This window comes from Homarus americanus, unplaced genomic scaffold, assembly GCF_018991925.1.
Source record: "Homarus americanus isolate GMGI-L3 unplaced genomic scaffold, GMGI_Hamer_2.0 scaffold32583, whole genome shotgun sequence".
Lineage (NCBI taxonomy): Eukaryota > Metazoa > Arthropoda > Malacostraca > Decapoda > Nephropidae > Homarus > Homarus americanus.
In genome coordinates, this window is record NW_024713129.1 from 4,824,520 (window position 1) to 4,848,325 (window position 23,806).

Sequence of the window (23,806 nt, forward strand, 5' to 3'; positions counted from 1 at the left end):
TTGTTTACAAAACCAGTGACTGACTGGTTCTACATATAAAACTGTGAAAATAAGACCCTGGTTGTAGCTGTAGTAAAATTAATGTAAAAAATTAATATGGTTGTTTTAAATAATGTTATTTAATGTTAATAAATGGAACAATAAAAGTAGCTAACCATTAATGGTAAAGAAAAAAGCGAGACTGCATATGTAAGTGCGCACATGTGAAAACATATCGTCATTACTCTACACAAGAATATGAAAGCAACACTTATTTATTGTTCATATATGTTTTAATTAATGTTTCTGAATTAAAAAAAAAAAAATTCTACCCACCAGTGGTGGTAAAGTTGAAAACGTAAGGACAGCCATTGTTGTTGTGTGTGTTTTTACTTGGATGACGAAGTTGCCAAGTCATCAGGTTCAACTCTAGCTGAAGCTGTAGAACATAAAAACTTTTTCTGTGTTTTTTTTAGTTTTTACTTAACTTTATCTGTTATTTTCGTTGGTTTTCGCCAAAAAAGTAGGGTAAATAAGGCAAAATTAGCCAAACATCGAAAGTACCAGACTCAAATTAAATTTCTCCATGGGCAAACTAAAATCGTTCCGGACCACGGGAGTTTCCGGACCACAGAATGCCAGACTAGAGAGGTACAACCTGTAATATGATAATAGCATTACAATCTTACTTTGTTTAGTTCCTTCGTTTTATTATCCCTGAAGATCGTAGCAACTTGAAGTTACGTAAATCCTGAGGAGTGCGTATAACTTTAATGGCCTCGTCATAATCAATCACATACTGATCAAAGTCTTTCTCTGTCCTCTCTAAAAATCGCCACACAGATTCTTCATCAACTAAATCATTGATTATTGATGCCGGCAAAAGTTCAGTTTCAGTATAAGACTGAATTATGGGCTCACTTTCACTAGCATTTGATGGATCAAGCTCACTATCATGGTCACTGCATGTCTCGTTACTGTCCACTTCTACCTCCCACAGTCTGTATGTGACTGTTGTGATACACTAGTGTCACTGTTTGTGTTACCATTAGACTCACTTTCATCATTTTCATCTTCACTTTCATCGTCATTATTGCCGTCAGTGCATGTCACGTAATTCTGTACCTGATCACAGTCTGCAAAAAGGTCTTGTGATACATAGCAGTCACTTTTCGTATTATGAGTATACTCAGTTTCATCTATTTCAAACTCACTTTCACCGGCATTATCGTCGTCAATGCATGCCACTCATCATAGTCGGCAAAAAGATCTTCGGATGCTTTGTAGCATGCTAAAAAGTTATTCTGTGCGTTCAAAGTGTTCTTGTCACTATGATAATCATTACGTGGTGCTCCACCACCAACACTAGGCTCCCCAACATCACCAAGTAGCTCGTCACCTGCACCATCGCCAGTAGCACTTGTATCACCATAATCAGCACTAAATTTACCACCAAAATCACTATCACCAAGCATTACTGGGGTGTCCACGTGAGCACTGGCATCAAACACACGTTCAGGAATAATGGGCTCCTGAACCCACACCAGAAGGCCTGGCCTTACTCGAGTCTTGCTCTAATATCGAGCGATATTGCACAGCACTTCTCACACCCGTGGAACACGAATAACGTCAATGTTACGCCGAAAAGTTTTAAAAAATAGCAGTAGAACGCACACTGAACCTCCTGATGCTAAAATACGCACCAAACTAAGGAGGAGGCAGCATCTGGGTGTGTGGATTGACCGAGGAGCTGTGACGTAGCAAGAGGAAATTCATTGTGATTGGTTGCCTCGGGGGTAACGTCCGAGGGAGGCACGCTGTCATTGGCTCACTCTCCTCTTGCTCTGAACGGGATGTTCCCACTTTCTTGAACTGAGCGCACAGCCAGATACGTAGCTCCACGCCTGAGGTTACATCCAACGCCAACATGTAGAGGAAAGGTGAAAATAGTGATATCCATCAAAAACGCAATTTGGCCGGGGTGTCGCTTCTGACGCGGAGTGCCTCAAATGATAAAAGGTATAAATAATCTTTTTGAGGGTCATTTAGTTTCTAATGTTCATATTTAAATGTTTTTCATTTAATTCTTATGGCCAGAAATTCCCCACATTAAGAGGAGATTTTTGGGTTCCTAATAGCCTCTGATAATGTTGACCCCCTGTACAGTATTACAAATGGTCTTACTATTATGTAATGAGAGTTAACAGTACAACAATTGGAAGTCTAAAACCTGGAGTATTGCATTTTTTTTTATAAATAATTTAAAGTAATTCAACTAAGTTGTCAACATTTGCATGAATATTGAATCGATGTTCATCACGGAAATTTTTTGATCACTCAAAAGCTGGTAAATGCAATGTATAAGTTGACAGGATTTTGACTCTTAATGAGTAAGGTTATGATGTGAGGTGGTAAGTATATTTCAACTCTTCTTAATGTAGATTTAATCATATTTTTCCCCCTTCACGCTGTACAGTATATTAGTAACAAGTGAAAGCATCATTTGGGGAATCGGGCAGGGATGAAGGAGCACTCAACACTGCCTGTGGGATGTGTAACATGCAGTTATCATTTCTCAAGTGATAACTTTTTTGTTGTCTCAAACTCTTGCTTAATTAGGGAAGTACATTAAGTTATATTCCAAGAGCTGATATCTTAAACTGCCTTTATTAAAATAGAAGTCTGCTTACTAAAATAAAGAGACAAACCTACTTTAAGCTTTATTTTTTGTTTTCTTTTATTTTTTCTCTGTGTGGGAGAAAGATGAGTGTGCTAATTTGGTAGTCACAATACATCAAATTGTCTTAAAAAAAAGAAAAATATTTTTGTGTGGTTTGGTAGTCACTCCAGGTAAGTACAGTATAATAGCAAGAGGAAATACAACAATATGCAAATAGACCAAGAGGATTTTTTCCTTTGATGATATAAGCATTTTAGAAGTTTAATATTTTTTTTATTGTTTTTTTTTTATGTTTCACTAATACAGTAATGATAGAAGAAATAAATTGAGGAATTGCAATTTAGATTTTGGTGTACTGTACATCATAAAATTATTATTGCTGTACAAGTGAAACAACTCGGAAAAAGTTCCCTCCAAGTACCGGTAAGTACAATAAAGCCAGGCTATTTCTTCAGGATATCCAGGTTTGACGGTGTAAAAATAACTGTCGGTTAATGCATATTGTTTAATGATGTATCATCGAGTTGTTGATACCAGTTGGTCAGAGAATTACTCCTGTTAGGTATAAATTTGCGTGAATGACGAATGACTCTTGGAGTATTCTTTATTTTATATATACAAGTAGAAAGATTTTTTGTGACATTTAGTGATTCATATGGTTGAACATCTATTGTCAAGGTCACCAGCCATGATTTACTAGCGTAATTAGGATGAGGAGGACTATATTTGTGGAAGTTATGAGTTCAGGTCATATTTAGTAATTAACTATTCTGTTCCCAGGAGGTTGCCATGTGGCCAGCCATGCCCAATTGCCCATCAATATACGGTGTGGCTCTGCCCTCCACCCCAGCCGGGGAAGGGTTGTCCCCCGTGGTCACGTGTTGCCCCCATAGCAGTCTACCCCAGGGGGCACCCTTGTGGGCAGCCCCACAACCTGGCGGGCAGTTGACTTTGGTGGGGCTCATTGGGGTTACCTGATACATGGCCTACTATCTTCCCAGCTGATCCCAAACAACACCCTCTTCTCACCACCTCTCTCAGGAAACTAGCCAGCTCACACCGTGCCTCTTCTGTCCTGGAGGTCCACTGAGCCTACTGCCGACCCCAAACTTCTGTTGTCATCTCGCCTTAGCTTGGTAGTGGACAACAGCCTCTGGCCATAGCAGACCTCTAGTCTGAGGTGTCTAGAGAATCTTGGCCTCAGCCTTTGCCAAAGAACATCCTTTTTAAGGCACAGAAGTCTCTTAGCTCAGTACATTCACAGCTGTAAGGAGCAACAAGGAACTTCGGTCATCACACATGGCAGAACCTGGGCTCGGCAAGACTGTCGGCTGAAACATTCATTGGAGACCTTTGACTGTCACACTCAGCATTGAAAACTGTTAAGTCAGGATTTGTGTTAATCCTGGGTTATCAAGAAAGGCATGATGCTTTGCTGTGTGACACTTCAAGCAACATTACCTTCCACCTTTATCACCTATGGGGATCTGAAGTGTGGAAAATTTTGGTGTTGATTATACAGAATGCCTACTACATACACATACACTAACACTTGTAATGCTTTTGGCAGCATAAACATTGGCTTCATAGTATCCCTGAATTTTACTCTATGATGCTGAGGGATTTGTGCGGCTGTTATGAAGATTAAAATTGTGGTGGGTATGACATTTTCATCGAGCCCACACCTGTATTAAGTGGCCATCTTCAAGTGATTAAGTGCTGTTTCAACTATGGTGCTTAAAAGCCTCCTCAGTATGGTGTATCCTTATGGAAGCTTATCCATACCTTTTGTATGGGGTTTCTACACTACAGTACTCAGAATAAGATTTGGCCATGAAGAATGTTTGGGAGACTGCTTTCTGTTCTGTAACTGTACATTCTTCCAATCAACAAGTGTTCAGAAGGCACCCATTGGGAAAATACAGTACTAGCCTGCAATCCACATTACCTTCTGCAATCAAGTTGTAGGAATCACTTGTGGTGAGTAAGGGGAACATCGGAATGTTCTGCTAAAGATGTGTAGTACAGAGTAATCTTTGCAGTCCCTGAAGAGATCTGCCTCTTGAATTCATCCATGTTGTAGAGGCAACAGTGACTGTTACTGCCCCGGCTGTGCAGTTTTTGCTCACTTGCTATTCCTAGTTTAAATGCCTCATCATGGAAGAAATGCCTTCGTACACCCAGCAAAGACCCTGAGGAGTTTTAGCGTGGCGATCTATGTGTGACATGTTGAACAAGATATCATCTGCTATGTATTTACTCATTGGTGGTTTTAGTCATCAAACGAAATCCCTCCTACATACTGTTTGACCTCATACATTCAAATTCCATTACACTTTACTTGACTTTCTGCCCAGTTTTTTATCTTTTCATTTTTTTCCAGTTTTAGGTTAAAGGGGATTAATGTCTTTCTTTTCTTCAGATACAACATTTTAAAGTTGTACTTCTCAAAATGGAAATCAGATTAGCATGACAGCCTACTGATTTTAAAGCCAAGGTATAATTCAGGCATGTGGGAGAGTAGTAGTGTAGTTTATTAGTTCGAGTTTGTGCTGTTTCACTCACCATCTTTGACCCCAGTTTTCGTAGCTTCTCTGTGCCCCCTTCCCCAAGCTAGGAGATTGAACCACAGTATACCACACATAGTGGGGAAATTGAAAGTACCTTCATCCAATATTCACTCGTGTTATTTCATCAAAGTATTGTCTTTTTAAATATGGCATAAAAAGGTCAGTTCCTAATTATCGTAACATCCTTGGATATACTGTAGCAAGTTCAGAGATTATTTAACAGTAGTCATCACAAGTCCTAGGTTTATATGACTTAGTAACTTGGATTAGTGCACAGACATTTTACTTTGCTTTATATATAAATCCCTGTGCCATATGGAAATGGCTACAAGAATGAAAAATACTCATTGCATGGATTATAAAGTGAATCCACTTTTAAATTGAAAACTAATGCTCTATATATATATATATATATATATATATATATATATATATATATATATATATATATATATATATATATATATATATATATATATATATATATATATATATATATATATATATATATATATACACATCAGTCAAAAAAATAAGTCATTCTTTTATATAAAAAATCTACCAGTAACTTCAGTAAGTTAATTTTTTTACATCAACCATTTAATAAAATGTCCTTAAGGAACTGAAGCCTTGCTCAAATATTTTATTAACTGCCATATCTCATGTTTTCAGTTCTGGTATTGCTTATTTCAATTTTTTTATCTAACTTGAACATGAAATTACAATAATAAAAGACTAATATTTTTTTAGATTTAGTTTTTTAATACTGTAGTAATTACTTGGAATCATATACTGTACAGTACTGCACTGCTTTTTATTTTTTTTATTTTTATTTTATTTTGATAATTACTACTTTTCCATGGATTTTTTTTCTTCATATACAGTACTGTAATGTATAGTATATGTTTATGGCAATTAATGTAATAATAAATGATGAAGGGGTACATGGCATGAGTGATTCCATTGATTATTGTAACAAATTTAACATTCCACTTTGTGTTGCTGTGGAAATTACTTCTCTACATGTGTTGACAAAAAAAAATGTTTATTTAACATTAAATTGTACTGCTAATGTAGTTAAGTTTGACACAACAAACATAAAGAGAGGATTTGTTACAAGTTTTAATAATTACAATATATTTATCACAAGAATGTTAATGGCTATGCTGTCTTCTTGTTACATGCAGTTAAAAGTGAAGTGAGCAAATCCTGTTTAGTGGTCTCTGGAGAATAAGGGAAAGGGTCTTATATGGTGGGTCTGTCAGCTTACCACTGTTAGCTTCTGGTGTTGACTATTTTTTTTTAATTTTTGAGTTATTTTCAAACTACCTTCCATTTTTATCTCCACTAACAATTGTTTGTCATTATGTTAAGTTTTCACCCTCATTTCTTGGGTAAATCATCTTGCAGCAGAAAGGATGATGGTGGATGTTGCCCGTCAAGAATTGTTCAGTGTCGATACATTTGATATTTTGCGTTCTCGTATTCCCCATTTGAGAAAAAGGAAGTTTGGACCGAGTGATTTCGGGTTTTTTATACAGTATGTGAAATAGTAAAATACTAACGTATGGGAAAATGGTGCAGTTTTAAAGATGTGTATTTTGTATCTGTCTGTAGTGTGGAGTGTGAAGTGATGATGAGTGGTGCTAGCCCATGTGATATGCACGTGGTGCCTTTTTGCCTGGACTGCAGCAGTTAGTGGTGCCCAAGGTGGTCGCTGCAAGTCCAGGCAGCTCAGTGCACTTTCTGATGCCCATAACAGGTGCCATTCAAGAGTCTGCAGGAGCCTCGGGGACTGCATGCAGGGTCTCCCCCGTCGCTCTTCTTCCCGTCTGGCTGGGCTCGTCGCGGCAGGAGACACCCCTTTCCTGGAGTGTTTCAGCAACTACCCAGGACCCCTGCCTTTGTGGCAGTGCCCCCTCAGCTCGATTCTACGTTCACCATCTGGTCCAGTTCTGACGCATCGCCCATTCCTTTCAGAGTGGCGTGAGCTCGGCTCCTCTCACTTTAGTGTGTGGAGTGCTGATCTCTGCCACACTTTCAGGATGTTAAGGAAATGCACGACCAATGAAACAGAAGAGGACATCTCTTAAGAATTCACAAATATCATCTTTCTCTGGCATTTGGTCCTCAGGTAAGATTATCCTTTAAAATTTAAGCTTTGTGGTTTGTTAATATTTTACCGAGTTAATATTGCTTTCTTGTGATCATGTCATTGCTGTTTATCTATTTACTCTGTTGGTGCATGGCATTAAGAAATTGTTTGGGGATATTATGTGTAAGGAGTCATATCAGATTTAAAGTTGGTATGATACTGTTTATGAAACATGATTTTTTGTACAGTCGAGGTCAAAAGTCTTGAACGCTTGACAGTATTTGGCATGTAAGTACCCGAAGATCTTAGGTATTAAGGAGAGTTTTATCCCATTTTGTGGTTCGGGCATAATATGTGATGACAAGAAGTGTTATTAGTATGTCCCAATCATACACAGTGCTAAGTGTTCATAGACCTTTGACCCCGACTGTACATATGTAAGTTCAAGGGTTCTAAGCTGATTTCTAATTTCATAGATACTATAAATGTCTACAGTATACATACAGAGGTTTAAAAAACAGTATCGTGCAAATTCGGAACCCAGGCATGAACCTATATAAAAATTATATGAATTATATGGAGAGAATTCAGTATGTAATGTTTCCTATTCGTAAATGTGGTCAGATTTTTATCCCTTCTGGTTCAAACACTGACAAACAGACAAATTCCATACTAAGCTCTGGCACCTGGCTTCACACTGATAACCCTGCTTTCTTTATATGGGAATACAGTCTCTCCTCGACTTACGACGGGGTTCCATTCCGATGACCAGGTCGTAAGTCGAAAAGGCGAAAATAATACATAGAAATTCTAAAATGGGTCTCTCTTTTTCTTCTCGGCACCACGAGAACTCTCACTTTTACGCTTGCCAGCCACTTTAAAGGGAATTACAAACGAAAATTTTGTCAGAACACAATGCGATCACTAACGCCAGGACTCGAAAATACCGTATATACTCGTGTATAGTTCGAGCTTTTAAGATCAAATTTTTAGGCAAAAAATTGGGGGTCTTCCTATACATGCGTAATAGTTTTGTTAGGTTGAACCCGTGCATGATGGGTAGGGCGAGGAGCAACTTTTAGCTTCAGACATGAAAAATATTTACCATTTGCTGCCAGTAAACAATGGAAACGTAAAATATGTGCCAATTAGTAATGAAAAGTTGTGCAGTGCCTGTCAGCAGATGAAGCTCACCAACTTACAATAGGCTAAATTACCTTACAAAGTGCTTTCAGTAGTCTATGTTGAAGTTCTTAGCACAGGCTAACTTATCATATCATATACGGTATCACAGTTCTCATTGATCTACAAAAAATACCGGTAATAAAAACCTTTTCGATATTTCACACTTAATATAATACCCGGTAATCTACTTCAACCTCCTATTGTTTACAACGATGCATGACGCACCACCAGCTGTATAAGCTAGACGGTACACGTGTTTTTCGAATCGGTTTCAGTTAAAAAACTATTACATCACACGTATATTTTACCTAAACTGCGCCTGAATGAATATATTCTCGGAAATAAATAGTAGTTTGCTGAAACGTGATGTATTTCAATGTAAAATAGGATAAAATACATGACGAAAACAAAAGACTTTACCTAAGCTTCTGTTCTTGAGATGTTACTCGTTTTTAATAGTTTTCGGTTAAAATTCTGTTATATTACAATGATATTCTATTCATACTGTGCTTGATATAATACATTCATGGAAATGTAATATTTTTGCTGAAATTACGTACGTATTACAGTGGAAAGTGGGATAAAATCGTGACGAAAACAATGACTTTCGCTTTCTTTCGTTCAAAAGATGTTACCGTAATCGCTTTTCGAATGGTTTAGTTAAAAAACTGTTGTATTACAATAATATTCCCTCCTAATTGACTTGAATAAATACTTGAATGAAAATATACAATATTTTTGTTGAAACTACCCGCGTTTCAGTGTAAAGTGTCGTACGTAATAATAAATGGTAAACAATTTGCCTTCGGCACTCGTGTTTCATGCACGGCGAGCCTCAGTTTATAGGACGTAGAGCGTTTTTAGTGAAGGTTTTGTTGTTCCATTACCCTCAAAAACGTTGGTCGAACTATAAACGAGGAATATCGTAAATTACCGATTTCTTGGTCAAAAAAATCAGGGTCGACCTATAAACAAGGGGGGTTATAGACGAGTATATACGGTACTTAATTTGAAAAATATTTTATACGACCACGGCGGTCGTATGTCCGGGTTGTCATAAGTCGAGTATGTCGTAAGTCGAGGAGTACCTTACTGTGTGTGAAGCTACCAGTGACACCATTCCTCTCAATTATCATAATGCAATTTGCTTTTCTCTGTAATCCTAAATGGTTTAAGTTTATTGTAAATTGAAGGTAAACAAATACAGTGGTCCCTCGGTTAACGAACACAATTCTTTCCAGAAGGTTCTTCGTTAACCGAAATTTTTTTTAACCGAAACCATTGTTTCAAGGGGATTTTGGGTAATTGGTTCCAGCTCACTGAAAATTACATACATAGTAAAAAAAAATGCAGTAAAGTACTGTACACTTACTTTGAAGTGTGTATGTAGAAGGCTCCTGGTTGATGATGGTGATGATGATGGTGGGAATTAGAAGTGGGGGTGGAGGAGAAGGGAGAAGAGAAGGAAGTGGGGGTGGAAGAGAAATCACCCCATGCTTCATGCCGTCATTTCACTCATAAAATTTTAAGTTCACTCGGTGTAATTCAAGATTATTTTCTTTAAATCAACACTGCACTATATATTGTCAATATGTAAAATAAATTTCAGAATGACCAATAATTGTACTGTAAAAATGTAAAAATAGTTTATGTTCAAGAGAGTCTCAAGCAAGATGTTACCTCTACTGGCCAGAGATACAAACTGACGCCTGTTTGGTGAGTTGAGTGGCTGTTTGGCGCACTAAAAACTAGTTTCCTGTACTTCAATTAAGTTAAAAATTTGTTAAAATGACTAAAAAATTTAATAAAACTTGGAAAATTATTGAATAGTACAACCTTCTTGATATTTACTCAAATGGGAACGAATTTAAGCCCTAGAACCGATTACTGTATTGGCGGACTAATATCCTAGCTGGTGAGCAAGCTAAAACATGTTGAGAGGAATTCGTAAGGAATTCGTTAACCGAATTGAATATTCTTATAGAAGGTAATTCGTTAACCGAAATTTCGTTAACCGAGGCGTTCGTTAACCGAGGGACCACTGTAATAATAATATATCCTGAGAACATTGTGGACTTCTTAATTATTGATGTGAGAAACTCGTATTTTGGTTAATGGTTATTATTATATCAGCATTATCAATGTGTTCTCATTTTACTGTTGGTCACATTATTAAACAACAAATATAAAATTCAGGGTGAATTTTTGAATAAGTAGCATTAAATATTGGTGTGATTATAGTGACATAAAAGGAAAGTCGAAATGTTGTGCATCTTTTGTTGCCAGCCAGTTTTTTGAGACTTACTTTTGGTCTATTTAGAAAAGAAAAATCAAAGAAACAATAGGATTGGAAGATAATATTGAGCCTCAATCATGTTGTTTGGCCTACGGGGCATAAAGTAGATACCACCAGGTCTCCAGTCATGTCCCATCCAGCCAGGCTTCCAAGTTGTACCCAGGAGTGCAGTGCACTTCCACTAGTTATGCTGGATGTTATGGCTTCCCTTTTGAAAAAAAAAATTTTTTGCTTACTTTTAAAAGTGGAAATTGCCGTATTTGGATTTGAACTCATATGTTTCAAAATAAGATTCAAATATTTTATAAACAAGGGTAACGGAAATGACATTGCAGTCATGTTTACCAATCCTTTCGAAGTGAGGGGAGAGCTAGCGTTAATTTTGAAATTCTTCGCACCCTGGGGTAGAAGTAATTTATGGTCTGGTCTGACTGTACATGTAATTAGGCTAGGAACACGATTATCAGGATTATCAGAGCATTAAAAGAAGCTGTATTTTTTCTGCACCTATGGAATAAATAAATAAATATATATATATATATATATATATATATATATATATATATATATATATATATATATATATATATATATATATATATATATATATATATATATATATATATATATATATATATATATAAATTTTTGTGTTATTAGCTTTGAAAGAATAATAAATTAAATCTTTATTAATGGTCACCAGGATGTCTGAGAGATACAGCAGTCGTCCACGCACACCCCCTGGTCCTCCCCCCACACAAGGGCCCCGCAAACCGTCCACTCGAGGACCTTCAACCTCTGCCACGCCCTCCAAGGCTGTGCCCTCTAAGTCCTACGAGGATCGACCATATGATAAGTACGACAAGCCGTACACTAAACCCTCGTACCCATCCTCCAAGCCATATTCAGACGACAAGTATAAAAGTGCTCCAGTGAGAAAAATCAGTGATAAAGTGCCAAATAGTAAGTTTATGGGTAAAAGTGATGTCTATGGTAGTGATTTATACAAGACCAGAGACGTTGGTTACTCCGGTGATAGGTATGGTGAAAAGGACGTGTATGTGAGTAGTTACCCGGAGAAGGGACGATATACAGAAAAATACCCAGCAAGTGCCCCATACAGTGACAAGTTTCCTGGCAAGAAGTTTGCCGATGAATATGACGCTTATCCAGAAAAGACGAGTCGATATCCCAGACACGAAAATGATGCCTATTATAGCGGTGTTGTTGGTTCATATGATGCCTATAATTCATATGATGCTTATGGCAGCGACAGGCATGTGGCTGGGGGTTATGGTGTGGAGAAACATGCTGTAGGCTTGGGAGTATATGGAGATAAATATGGAGGAAGAGGAGGCATGGGTGCATATGGAGAAAAACCTGGAGGGCTCAGTTATGGAGGAGACAAGTTGGGCAGAGGTGGAGGAAGCTACAGTGTGGACAAGCATGGTGGTGGGGGGAGTGCTTACCCCAGGGACAAGTTAAGCAGTCTTGGTTATGATGCCAAGCCTGGAACACGGACGAGGATCTATCCTGAAGATGAGCGTCGACAGTATCGAGACTACACCCCTCCACGCACTGGCAGGTGGGACCGTTGAATTTTTAAAGGGGTGTGTCAGCAATTTTATTAAAGTGAAACAAAGCATATGTTTAGGATAACTTCAATTTGTCTTAGATTAAGCTTTTTAAATATGATTTTTTCTCCAAACAAGTTTATTGCTATTTTAAAGAGTAGTTTTCTTTCAGGCTATATTGTACAGCACAAGTTGGTACAAGTGTGGAAAATGGTCATATAATGGTGGTACATTCACAGGTATCCCTCTTGATATAGAAGTACCCAGTATGGAATGAGTTTTGAGATATGGAAAGAAAATTTGTGTTAATCATTTCACTACTGGGAACCACTTTTATATTTATTTGGCTAATGCCAAAAGATTTTATTCGGCACAGAGGGGACCCCATACACAAGAGGTTAATGGAAAGTCTTTCAAAAGTTCCCGAGTTGTTTATTTTTTCCAGTACCCAATTATATACTTCGTATAGTACGTAGTATAATATAATACAAAACAACAAAGCCCAACCATTAATTTAAGCAAAGGGGAACTAAGTACCCAATCAATGATCACATTTTCATTTATTCATATTTTTACTACGTACTATAGTAAACAAACAGCCTTGAGTTGCCAGCTGTCTCCAGTAGTGTTCGAAGAATCTTGAACGAGACTGTAGCACTACCAAAACCCTTGCTAATACCGATATTCCGCTAATACCGATATTCCAATGCTTTGAAATGGCCGAAAATTACCGATATAGTTAATAATTAAAAAGTTTAAAATTGTTTAAAAATAATAAGCAGGCATAATGATGGCTAACTATATGTATGATGTAAAATTGGCTGATTCATCAGAAACTTCATTTTATTTGGAATGTATAATATACATCTGAGGACTCAGGGTGTGCAGTAAGACTCTTGGATTCTTTTGCAGAAAGTGAAAATAATTTGAATTTTTTTTATTTCCTTTGCAAATATAATTTGAAATTGAATAAATACACATGCGGTGTTACGCGACACAGGTATAAATAATACACAAATGGCAAATTTGTTCCCAATTTATTGATGAACAAACTACTGTAGTTCCAAAACTTCTACAATATCTGTGACTAAGTACAGAATATGAATTTCTGCTTCTGATATAACTTAATGTAACTACTGTATCAATATTCCAGTTTTCAGCACATTTAAATAAAAGTAGCGAAAGTCAAATTAGCCAAACTTGTAGCTCTGAGCTTTAATTTTATATAAATCTAAAGATATAAGCAGTTTTAAGTTTTTAAAACCATATTTACAGAACCAAGAAACAAAGATAGCTAAACGACAGACAGTACAGTAGTAACATTGTTACTAACTTACATAAGGATGCATTGTACCAGTACTGTATACTAAGTTTGAAAAAATAACAACATATATTATCAAATCTTATTCCATTTTAGCAAATTATTGAAAACAATACTGTATAGTTGACTAGCAGTACAGTATGTGAACTAGAAAAGCTCATAATAAAATAGCTACAAAGGTAGGTTTTTTTCGGATCTTTTAACACAAAAGCTTTAATTGGAATTACCATATTTGCCGGCATATAGGACGCACCACCGCATAAGACACACCCCTATTTTACAAGGGTATATATATATATATATATTTTTAACTATACATTTATTGAAAGTGATTTTTTGGAAACTTTTGATTTTGTGCATGTAAATACAATATAAACTGGAATCAAGTAGGAAATCATATATAGTAACATCATACTTACCCGACTCTACCTCTGATTAGAGCACCTGTGTGGCTTGTTTATATTTTGGTTGAAAATTGCCGACAGGATGTGAAACTCGTATTTTTGGCTGTGATGTTTTGTATTGCACGGTCTGCCACCAGAGTGTAGCACCATCGCTATTGTTTTAGTGTCATCGACTCATTGCAAATGGCTGACTGGCGGGTGAACTTTCTGTTAACATTTCTTTAATCTTTCTAGGGTCATTTTTCATTTAGATAATAAACAAACATTTCTTAAAGGTAACACAGTCGTTAAATAATGTAAGACATGTATCTGGTGTGGGTTAATTATGCTGGGAAAGGAGGTACAGTGAGCTTCCCTCTGCCATTAAGCCAATGTAAGCCATTATTTACATCTTCAGCAAATTTGCTGTAAGTTTGTGATAATAGATTGTGATAATTTGGCTTGTTTTTCAATATTTTATTATTAGTAATATTATTAGTCAAATTTTTTTTTGCTTAGTGGACTACTGCTAGTCCCAGACTCCCTAGCTAGGCACCTCCGCCTACGGTGCTTGGCCTCCCATCCTTGATCTGGGCGTATTAGACGCAGGGTAATTTGTGATACATTTTTGGGGGAAAAACCGTGTCTTATTCACCGGCAAATACGGCATATATTTCAAACAATCAATTGCAAAAACTTGTTACATAAATGTATTCAGTAATCAAAGTTGAAAATTCTCAAATTGTATTTTAGAAACACTAGTGTTTCACCAGTGTCGGCATTAAGATGACTTTGATGTGGAGAGTATACAGTGCATTACACCCAAAACTGAATAATCTTACTTCTCACTGATGATGGTGGAGAAGAAAGAAGCTTGTTTACATGGAGACTTAATGTTGGAACTACAGTATGTTCTCATTGGTTTTCCATCAATCTAAAGGATTTACATCACATGCTTGCAATTGCAATGTCGGGTATCTGGCCATTTCAGCTCTGACACTTGAAATTGCTACAATATTTTACTCTTAGAAAAACTCCTTGGAATTGATTTTGATTCTTTAGGCTGAATGATTGCTATTACCCTTTGTCAAAATCAAAGTCACTAAAGTCATCAGTTTGCACAAGGCTCCAAGTTCTGCTCATCAGTCTCACTGGTATGATCACACTCTTCCTCTTGTATTGCATGCATCCTCTTCTCAAGACAGCTGACCATTGCTCTCTGTAGGTTAACTTCATGCATTTACCGTTTCATCACCTTCAGTTCGATACAGGGTATTCTTGTGTCTTGGATCAAGATATGTTGCCAGTATTGGATTGTCATCATCAAGATGTCTATGAAATCTGTTCTCCAGTGCCTTGATGGCAGTGAGAGTACCTCTTTAGTTATAACATTTAAAAAACTTGATTTGAGTTATTTTCTCTGAAACAGTGCATGGTCTTAAACGCTTATGAACAGTGGCCTTGGGGAAAATTTTCTATAGAGTAGAGAGCTTCTCAATCAGGTTCTATTTGTTAGCATCAAACACAAGGAGGCAGTACAGTAGTTTGCAAAGGCAGTTTTTTATTCTTCAAATATGCACTCTTAACATGAAATACATGCTGTTCCAACAAGTGGGGATATCTTGTACTGTATTAATATTGTACATTAAACAAAGATAGAACGTGTTTATTGACCCAAAATATTGAATGTGTTAGAGAAAATCTGACTAGTAGTTGCATTCCAGAGCAGTTCACTCACGGTAAGTTCTGCCATGTGTGTAATAATGGAAGTGGATAGTTTTGGCTGCCAGAGAAAAAATTATGAAAGTGTGACTTCAAATTGGCTGATACAGATGCTCCAAAAATAGGCCAATACTGATAAATCAAACCTGGGACCTCTGTATGTGAACCTAGCCTGACCACAAGGGTAACAAACGCTATCTAATCTTGGTTGTATTTCGTCTTATTCTTAAGCAATGGGAGCCTCCATCTACGTGGTCGTAGTAGCATTTTACAGAGTCCAGCTAAACAATGGGCTCTATCCACTCTGTTCCTACCAGGCAGGCATGCTAGTGGGTCTCACTTTCACTTTGTTTCATATATTGGGTCCAATTGGCACAAATATAACTTTTCTCTAAGATAAGAGAAAAATATTTTTCTTTTTAGCCATAAACTACCTGAATGCATGTTCCTTTTTCTCGTGGTCTACATTTGCACCTATTATTTATTTAATTTTTTAGCTGCAAATGCTGAGTGTTAGCAAATTTTGAAGAAAAGTAAGTTAATTCTGTAATAGTGCATCTTGAGACTTATGCAAGACAAAATTTTGATTCAGTTATAGTGTTACCTAGCAGTTTTACATACGTATTGTATTTACAGCTTGCCAGTACCAAATTAATGTTTGCCTTTGTGTCGGGTTATTCCTGTATCCTTTTGGTTTTCCTCTCACATGTGCAGTATCATTCTTTACTTTGCATGATGTGTATTCTGATTTAATCCCAGACTTTTGCAGTTCATTCCCTGACTCAGTCCACTGGATGTGTATTATGAAGCAGGGACTGTATCGATATCTCTGTATTATACATACACCTCTACACACACTAGCCTACAGTAGGCATACACTGTCCACTGCTGTGTACAGTACTTTCACATTTATTGAATGTACAGTACAGTAGTATACATAACTGGAATCACTTTTGCAGTTCAATGCAGTACAATACTGTATTCGGCTGGCTGTGTCCCGGTACAGTGTGTACAGTACTGCACTAACAACAAATTATATGCCCCAAAAAAGCAGTAAGCGAGAGAACAACCTCGTACAATGGCAGCAGAATGTGAATTCTGGCCTTGAGCCTATGGCTTAAGTTACCTAATCGGCTATCCCACCCACACTCGCTCAACACTTGGAAAGAGTTGGAGCATGATGCATTCTCTACACTCCTGGAAAAATTTTTCCCATACCTGGAATGGTGACCCAGGGGGACTGGTGACGAAGAATTAGCACTAAGCCTGCCCTGAGGCTCGCCTGGGGTGAGGGGGGCATCTACAAGATATATCAGCAAATTGTAGATGTCCCTTGAGGTCACATGACACCATTAGCCAATCATTGCGGTGAGCCTACGACCTAAGTTACCTAGGCGTCTCAGCCACCTGCCACCCACCGCAGAGGACCCGGGACTCGGGAGCATGTGCAATATTTCAAAAATTTTCTATGCATGTTATAGTACATTCAGTATTTAATATTTTATATTATCAATGATAAAACATACACCATAAGTGGCTGATCATATGAGAATATATACAGTAATAAATAAGTGTTGGAGGTGTGTGTATCGCTGAATTGGTATTAATAGCTAGGGCCCTTTTCTCAAAATTTATAAAAAACATTAATGAAAATGAATAGAAATTAGAAGTAATAGATTTATAAATTGCAAAAAGTTGGTTGGTCGATCATTATTTTTATTTATATTCTTTTCATAAATACTGTATACATACGTATATTAAAAAAAATCCCTAAAAATCTCTTTTTATACCGTATTACTCAGTTGACTTGTGTTTCATGAACTATACAGTGGGGTATGCTATTGAATCTAATTGGTTCTAGAACCCTGTTCGTTATAGCATTCATTCGTTACAGGATTAATCCGTTCCAGGCCCCCAAATACAACCACTTAACACTGAAAAATATAATATAAAATTGTAAAAATTGTAAAAAGTGCATAAATATGCATCTAAACCCCTGAAATAAAGAATATCATTAATACTTGCAATAAAAAAACAGTAAATTAGTAAAAAAAAAAATATTCATTGTAGGGTTTAGTTTAGGTTATAGAATTCTCAATTTTATAGGTAAAACCGTTAGTTATAGGAATATTAGTAGTAGGATCCGTTAGTTATAGCATACCCACTGTGCATTACGCGTATATGTGTGTGATGATCTCTTGGTGAGGGTGAAAGGGGGGTCAATCGGTATCTCCTACCATATGGACAGGACTGATTCCCGTCAGCTTACAGTTGCTATTTAGGGATTTTCCAAAGCAATTATCCAATAGTATTTGGGATGAAATGAGTGAGTATTAGGGCTTATTGTATTGATTTTGTGTACTGTACATTAAAGTCTTGACTAACAATGGTTGTAGATGTACAGTAAAATTAATGTAAAAAATACTGTATGTATCTTTAAATTAATGTTATGTAATGTACGTACAATAGAAGTGAACAATGAATTGGTAGAGAAAAAAGTGAGACTGCTGGGAGGCCAACATATGTACTCATGGAAACAGTGTCATTTGTCTTATATCGCATACACACACACACCCAGTGAATTAGCTGGTTTTGGGGGGTGTTACGGTCATTTTTACCCCCAATAGACCCTTCTCCTCCGGCTGGGAGGGGTGGGAGATGTATACCATACTTAGGGATAAAGCAGGTTGTGATAATTTATGTTGTTGCAGTTTCAAGGCTTTGTGTCTTCAGTAATTTATAATGAGTCTCCATATGCCCTGGTTTATTCATTGATCAGTTGTCTAAGTGCAAAAGTAGCCCTGTTGAGCCATCATGTATCAATTACTTTTAAAATAGAAATTATAATGTAAAATGTTACAAGACAATGGTTTAGTAGTGCTGTTAATGTGTGCTGTGTAAGTGTCTTGGCATGTCACCACCTGACTCCTGAGCAAACTCTTCATCAACTTCTTCAAATCCTACAATGTGCTTGGCAGGTTAAAACACACACACACGGGAATTAAGACAAACATCCAGTGAGGGTCTTGTTGTGTGACTGCATGGAGTTGAATTAGAAGATCAGTGTTGAGCTTATTGCTTGGCAACACTGGTGCATGTTTTTCCTTTCCTCCGTCTCTCTAATCATCCACACCTTTCTGCTTTCTTACTCCATATTTTAAAATGTTATGTAATGTAATGTTGAAGGGATACAACTTTGCTCATTTATGCTTTTACTTATCACAATCTCTTTAAAATACTTTAGATTTCGTGTTTATTCAAGACGTCTTCAGGTCATGAGACCCACTTATCCCCTACCCAAGAAAGGGTGACCTGACATTCCATCAGAAAGTCAGTGTATGAAACCACTAATCCCCCACCCTACCTCCACCTGACATTGACTCAGGTCTGGTCCTCCCAAGATAATTGAGCATTAGGTCTTTATTTAAGACTTTTTCGAAAAATGCTCTTGATTTTCGACCTTGGAAAATTTGTTTCCAAAGCCAGAATTTTTTTTTATTTCGACTTTGGGAATGCTTTTCCGAGCAAATTTCAATTACGGCTGCCAGAGAGTTCTGGGTTTGAGGGATTCCAGCTAACAGAGATATTACTGTACTCATCATTACGTAAATTCATAAATGATCAGAAAAATCAAGTTTTGTAAATTTTAGTTATGACTTGCTAATTAGTCTCTCTCAAAATGTGGGAGGTGAAGATTACTGAATATAGACATACCAGTGGTATTGATTTTGAAAGTATGTACACTCGGCAAAAGTTTCTCAAACACCTGGGCATGATGGATGTGAGAATGGGCAGAATGGGGCTTGTCATCTCGGAATGGCTTCAGATTCTTTGTTCATTTTTCAGATTGCATAGTGCTTATAGCATTTGTGAAGTTTTTAGTGAGTGTATAATAAAGTATTTCTACTTGTGATTCACAAAGTTAAAGTTAAAGAAAATTAATTGAGAGACTTTTGGTAAGTGTGAAGGCTGTCACAAACACTTCTCTCCTTAAATCTACAGAGCTGTCATTAGATTAAATGTTTCAGGGCCAGATCCAGGCCCTAAATCGGCAAATGTGTTACCTGACATTGTCAAAGGACTGGCAATGGACGTGGTGATGCCTGAAGGGCGAATCCCAGATGGAGTTTGATTTCAGGTGGTGTGAGAAAATCAGCATTGTGGAATGATGTGTAAACTTCCATAGACTTTTAACCTGGGCTAGCTGCAACTACAAATACTAAAAAATTGCATTGGTAAAATTTGAGGTCTGGATCTGGCCCTGTGTTCTGCCATTCCCTGGAACATAAGGTATTTTGTAATGTACAATACTATTGATTAGAATTGATTGCACATTTCTGTTCAGGGAATGAACTTGGAATGTAATTCCTTTTTATGTGTACTGTTTACTTTATTTATTTGCGTATATACAGTAATAATTTTGCAAGCTTCTCCATTATGAGATCCTCCTAAACACACACACATCATCCTTGCTTGGTCTTTTGTCTTGTCAGTCCTTGGTTTTATCTATCTTCATTGTCACTTAAAAAGAAAAAAAATTTCCCTTTCCTTTCTCTTTGTGTTTTTACTGACCAATTGTTCCTCAGTTGCCTTCTTCCTTCCTAGTAACTTGTCTTTATCATATAACATCATTCAGCATGTAACTATTCCCACACTGCTGCTGTGGACTCCAGAATTAACTGCACACATTTTCAGGTCACCTTTGCGAGGTATTGCTGGAAGTTATGGAGATTACGACCGCTACTGCCCACCTCCACGTTCTCCTGAACGTCAATACCTGGACAGGTGGGTGCCATGGGTGGAGTATACTGTGTTTGTTTCTTATTAATTATCACCACTCATGGGTGGTCTGGGCATCTTCGTTCTGTGGCCAATTTATCCCACAAGATAAATTTTTTCTATAATTCATACATCATTGGCTTCATTGTTGTTTTGGCTTTAGCATAAGCCATAAAATAAATAAATAAATAAATAAATAAGCTTTTTTATCCGAATAAGATCCCACCAACTCCATATCTTGGATATTGGGCCATTCTGATAGTTTTACCACCAACCAGCCGAGGAAGAGTGTTGGGTGAGGTCATTCAAAGATGCCACAACCGAAGTCAGTCCTGGTGGATTGGGTTTGCTATCGGGATTGTTGGAACATTTCATAGGGAGGGGATATTTGCCCTATGGCATTCCCGATGAATATAAAAACTTTTCCATCCTCCAAATTTAGATATATTGAGATAGAATATATTCAAAACTGATAGAAAAGGAGTTTATTGGTAAGAAAGTTTTGTTTCCATGTACATTCAAAGATTGTCGGTTATTTACAAATCTTAAGTATTCCCGGATGATCATGAGCTTGCAGCCGTGCATAACCAATACCCCGCCGCTAAATACTCAGGACTGCAAGCAGTATTATAGAGAAGAAGCAAAAACATCTACTTGTGGAGATATGTTAATGCACCTCCATGTTTATGTACAGTGAGTTCTGCTATAACTTGGTGTTTTGACATAGCGAATTGGCTATGCGATTTATGAATAGAGGAATGATATTTGTATAACGCAAACGCTTGTTTGCTGTATTAGCGATTTTTGCTTACTATTTCTCCAATTTTGTGGTATTAACTGTGAATATGGTAAAAGAATACCTCCAGAAGCGTTCGCATTCCCAGTGATGATCATAAAAGAAAGGCTATAACCCTTGGCTCGATGTTATCAACCTCAAAATCACCCTTCTCCCCCATCAAGTTATATTCATATTTTTCAAGGTAAAGTGTTACATTTACTGTATGGTTTCATTATTAGATATGAATGTAACATTTATTTAGACTGTGCTAACCTTTGTGTTAGGCTAACTACTAAATTTTTTTTCGATTTGGTAGTAATCTGCACCTAACCCTATTTTCTCCATAAGCCCTGTTATTTCTATTACGCGAATTTCTATAAAACTATGTTTTACAAGAACACAACTATCACGTTATAGCAGAACTGACTGTACACGATAATTGATGTTCCTGGAGTAAGAAATGTAAATTTCATACAAGCACAAATTACCAACAAAATGACGATGTTTAAGCTCAGTCTACTCAGGGTCATCACGAAGGAATGTGACTATTTAAAACCTTATCAATAATTTTTAAGTGGTACTGCACAATAATCAAGGATGGGCAACAGAAATAAAGTAAAACAGAATGGAATAATATTAACATTGTGAAAGATTAAATTATTTACAAACTACAGTCTCCTTGACTTACGACATATTCAACTTACGACAACCCGGACATACGACGGCCATGGTCCTATAAAATATTTTTTAAGCATTACGTATTTTTGAGTCCCGACGTTAGTGATCGCGCTGTGTACTGACAAAATTTTCATTGGTAATTCTCCTTAAAATGGCGGGCAAGCTTAAAAGTGAGAGCTCTCGTGGTGCTGAGAAGAAAAAGAGACACCCATTTTAGAATTTCTATGTATTATTTTTGCCTTTTTGACTTACGATCAAATCAACTTACGACCTGGTCGTCTGGACGGAACCCTGTAAGTCGAGGAGAAACTGTATAACAGTTTTATGAAATGCTGACAAGGCTATAGAATAAATGTGATTAGGTTAGGAATTCTAGGCTAAGTAGCCACCTGCTAAATGGTGAGGCCATATTTCAGGATAGATGAAAAAAAAATTTTTTCTTGTATAAATTTGCCCTTCTCTTGAATAAAGCTAACAAGCACCGTGGTACACTCCGTTCATGGCTACTCATATTTCCGCGCCTTCTTGCTGTGTTGTTGTGTCAGCTGACTCACTGTATGCCAACCGTCGTCCATCCCAGTGTGGCCAACACTCGGTGAAATATAACCTTCAACACAAAGCTCACAAACCAGAAGAATAATTTCTATTTCTCAAAGATATTGTCTTGACACTTTTTTCTTTTCTATTTTTAATTTTTATTAGTTTTATTTTTTCGGGGATATTAGGGGTACTCGACGCCTGGGTTGGTCAACAGTGGGCCATCCAGCCGATTTTGAAATGTTGGTAGCCCTGCCAGGTTTATCAGGATCTCGACCAATTGTAGTGCCCAAAGCACGTTCTTGAATGACCTCATCTTACACAAGCATGTGATGCCCAAGAGTCGGGCTCACCACCTGGCATGGTGAGTGTGAATATGTCCCATTTCCTCACAAATCTACCAAGTGTATCATAGTTATAGAAGCAGAATTTTTTTAACGTTCCAACAGTGGCTTTAAAATTTTTAGAGCATGCCCTTAAAACCGTGGGGTTTGGATCTCAAAATGGCTATAATTGCCAAAACCGCGAACATCATTTGTGACCGGTGGGGAAGGGGACATTTTCACTGTGGTGCAAAGAAATGTATATGTACCTTGCGTTTGCCCTTAGGACAATTATTTCTTTTACCTTTTTTCACAATATGTAAGTAGGATGTTGTGTGCATGTAACTGAGTAAAAATAAATGAAGAAAGCTATGTATACCTACCCAAAAATACAAGTTGAAAATAACCATAACACCTCACAGCTTGGCCCAGTAGCCTGGTGGTTATAGTGATGAGCTGACCTAACTACAATGCCATGATTAATCACTATTAAACACTATTACATCAGTAAACACTAATAATAACAGTAAATCCAGTGAAATATGGCAGGGAGTGAGGAGAGTTACAACTGCAGATGATGCGCTAACTAGCATTCACTCGCCTCCCTTACCTGCTCCCGTTGCCAGGCGTATGTATGGGAGAATTACATGTTTCTAATAGTTTGGGAGTAAATTGCAAAAACTAAAATGTACCCAAACATTTTTTTTTACCTTTGTTTATTGTACAGGCATTAAATTTTAGTGCATTGTATAGCCTGTAAAGTTAGGAAGATAATGGTGTCTTTAATATCCTGTAGCACTTATGTTTATCATATACAGACACTCCCCTGGTTACAGAACACTGTTTACAGAAATTTGAGGATACAAAATGCCTCCCATAAGTGCCATTATAAAAATTTTCTGGTTG

General features: G+C 37.1%; 1 protein-coding gene across 6 annotated transcripts in view; it reads left to right on the forward strand.

Annotated features, from left to right (window-relative positions):
• Window positions 1-23,806, forward strand: part of LOC121866376 (RNA-binding motif protein, X chromosome-like) — a 48,724-nt gene that overhangs the window by 12,124 nt on the left and 12,794 nt on the right. Inside the window, exons 3-6 of one of the 6 annotated variants that reach the window (XM_042366009.1) lie at window positions 3,440-4,639; window positions 6,847-7,363; window positions 11,509-12,390; window positions 20,501-20,590. In XM_042366009.1, coding sequence (XP_042221943.1) covers window positions 11,510-12,390; window positions 20,501-20,590 — 971 coding nt within the window. In that variant the 5' untranslated portion in view covers window positions 3,440-4,639; window positions 6,847-7,363; window position 11,509. The remainder of the gene's footprint in view (window positions 1-3,439; window positions 4,640-6,846; window positions 7,364-11,508; window positions 12,391-20,500; window positions 20,591-23,806) is intronic. The other 5 variants (XM_042366019.1, XM_042366037.1, XM_042366053.1 and 2 more) reach the window with 5 other exon arrangements.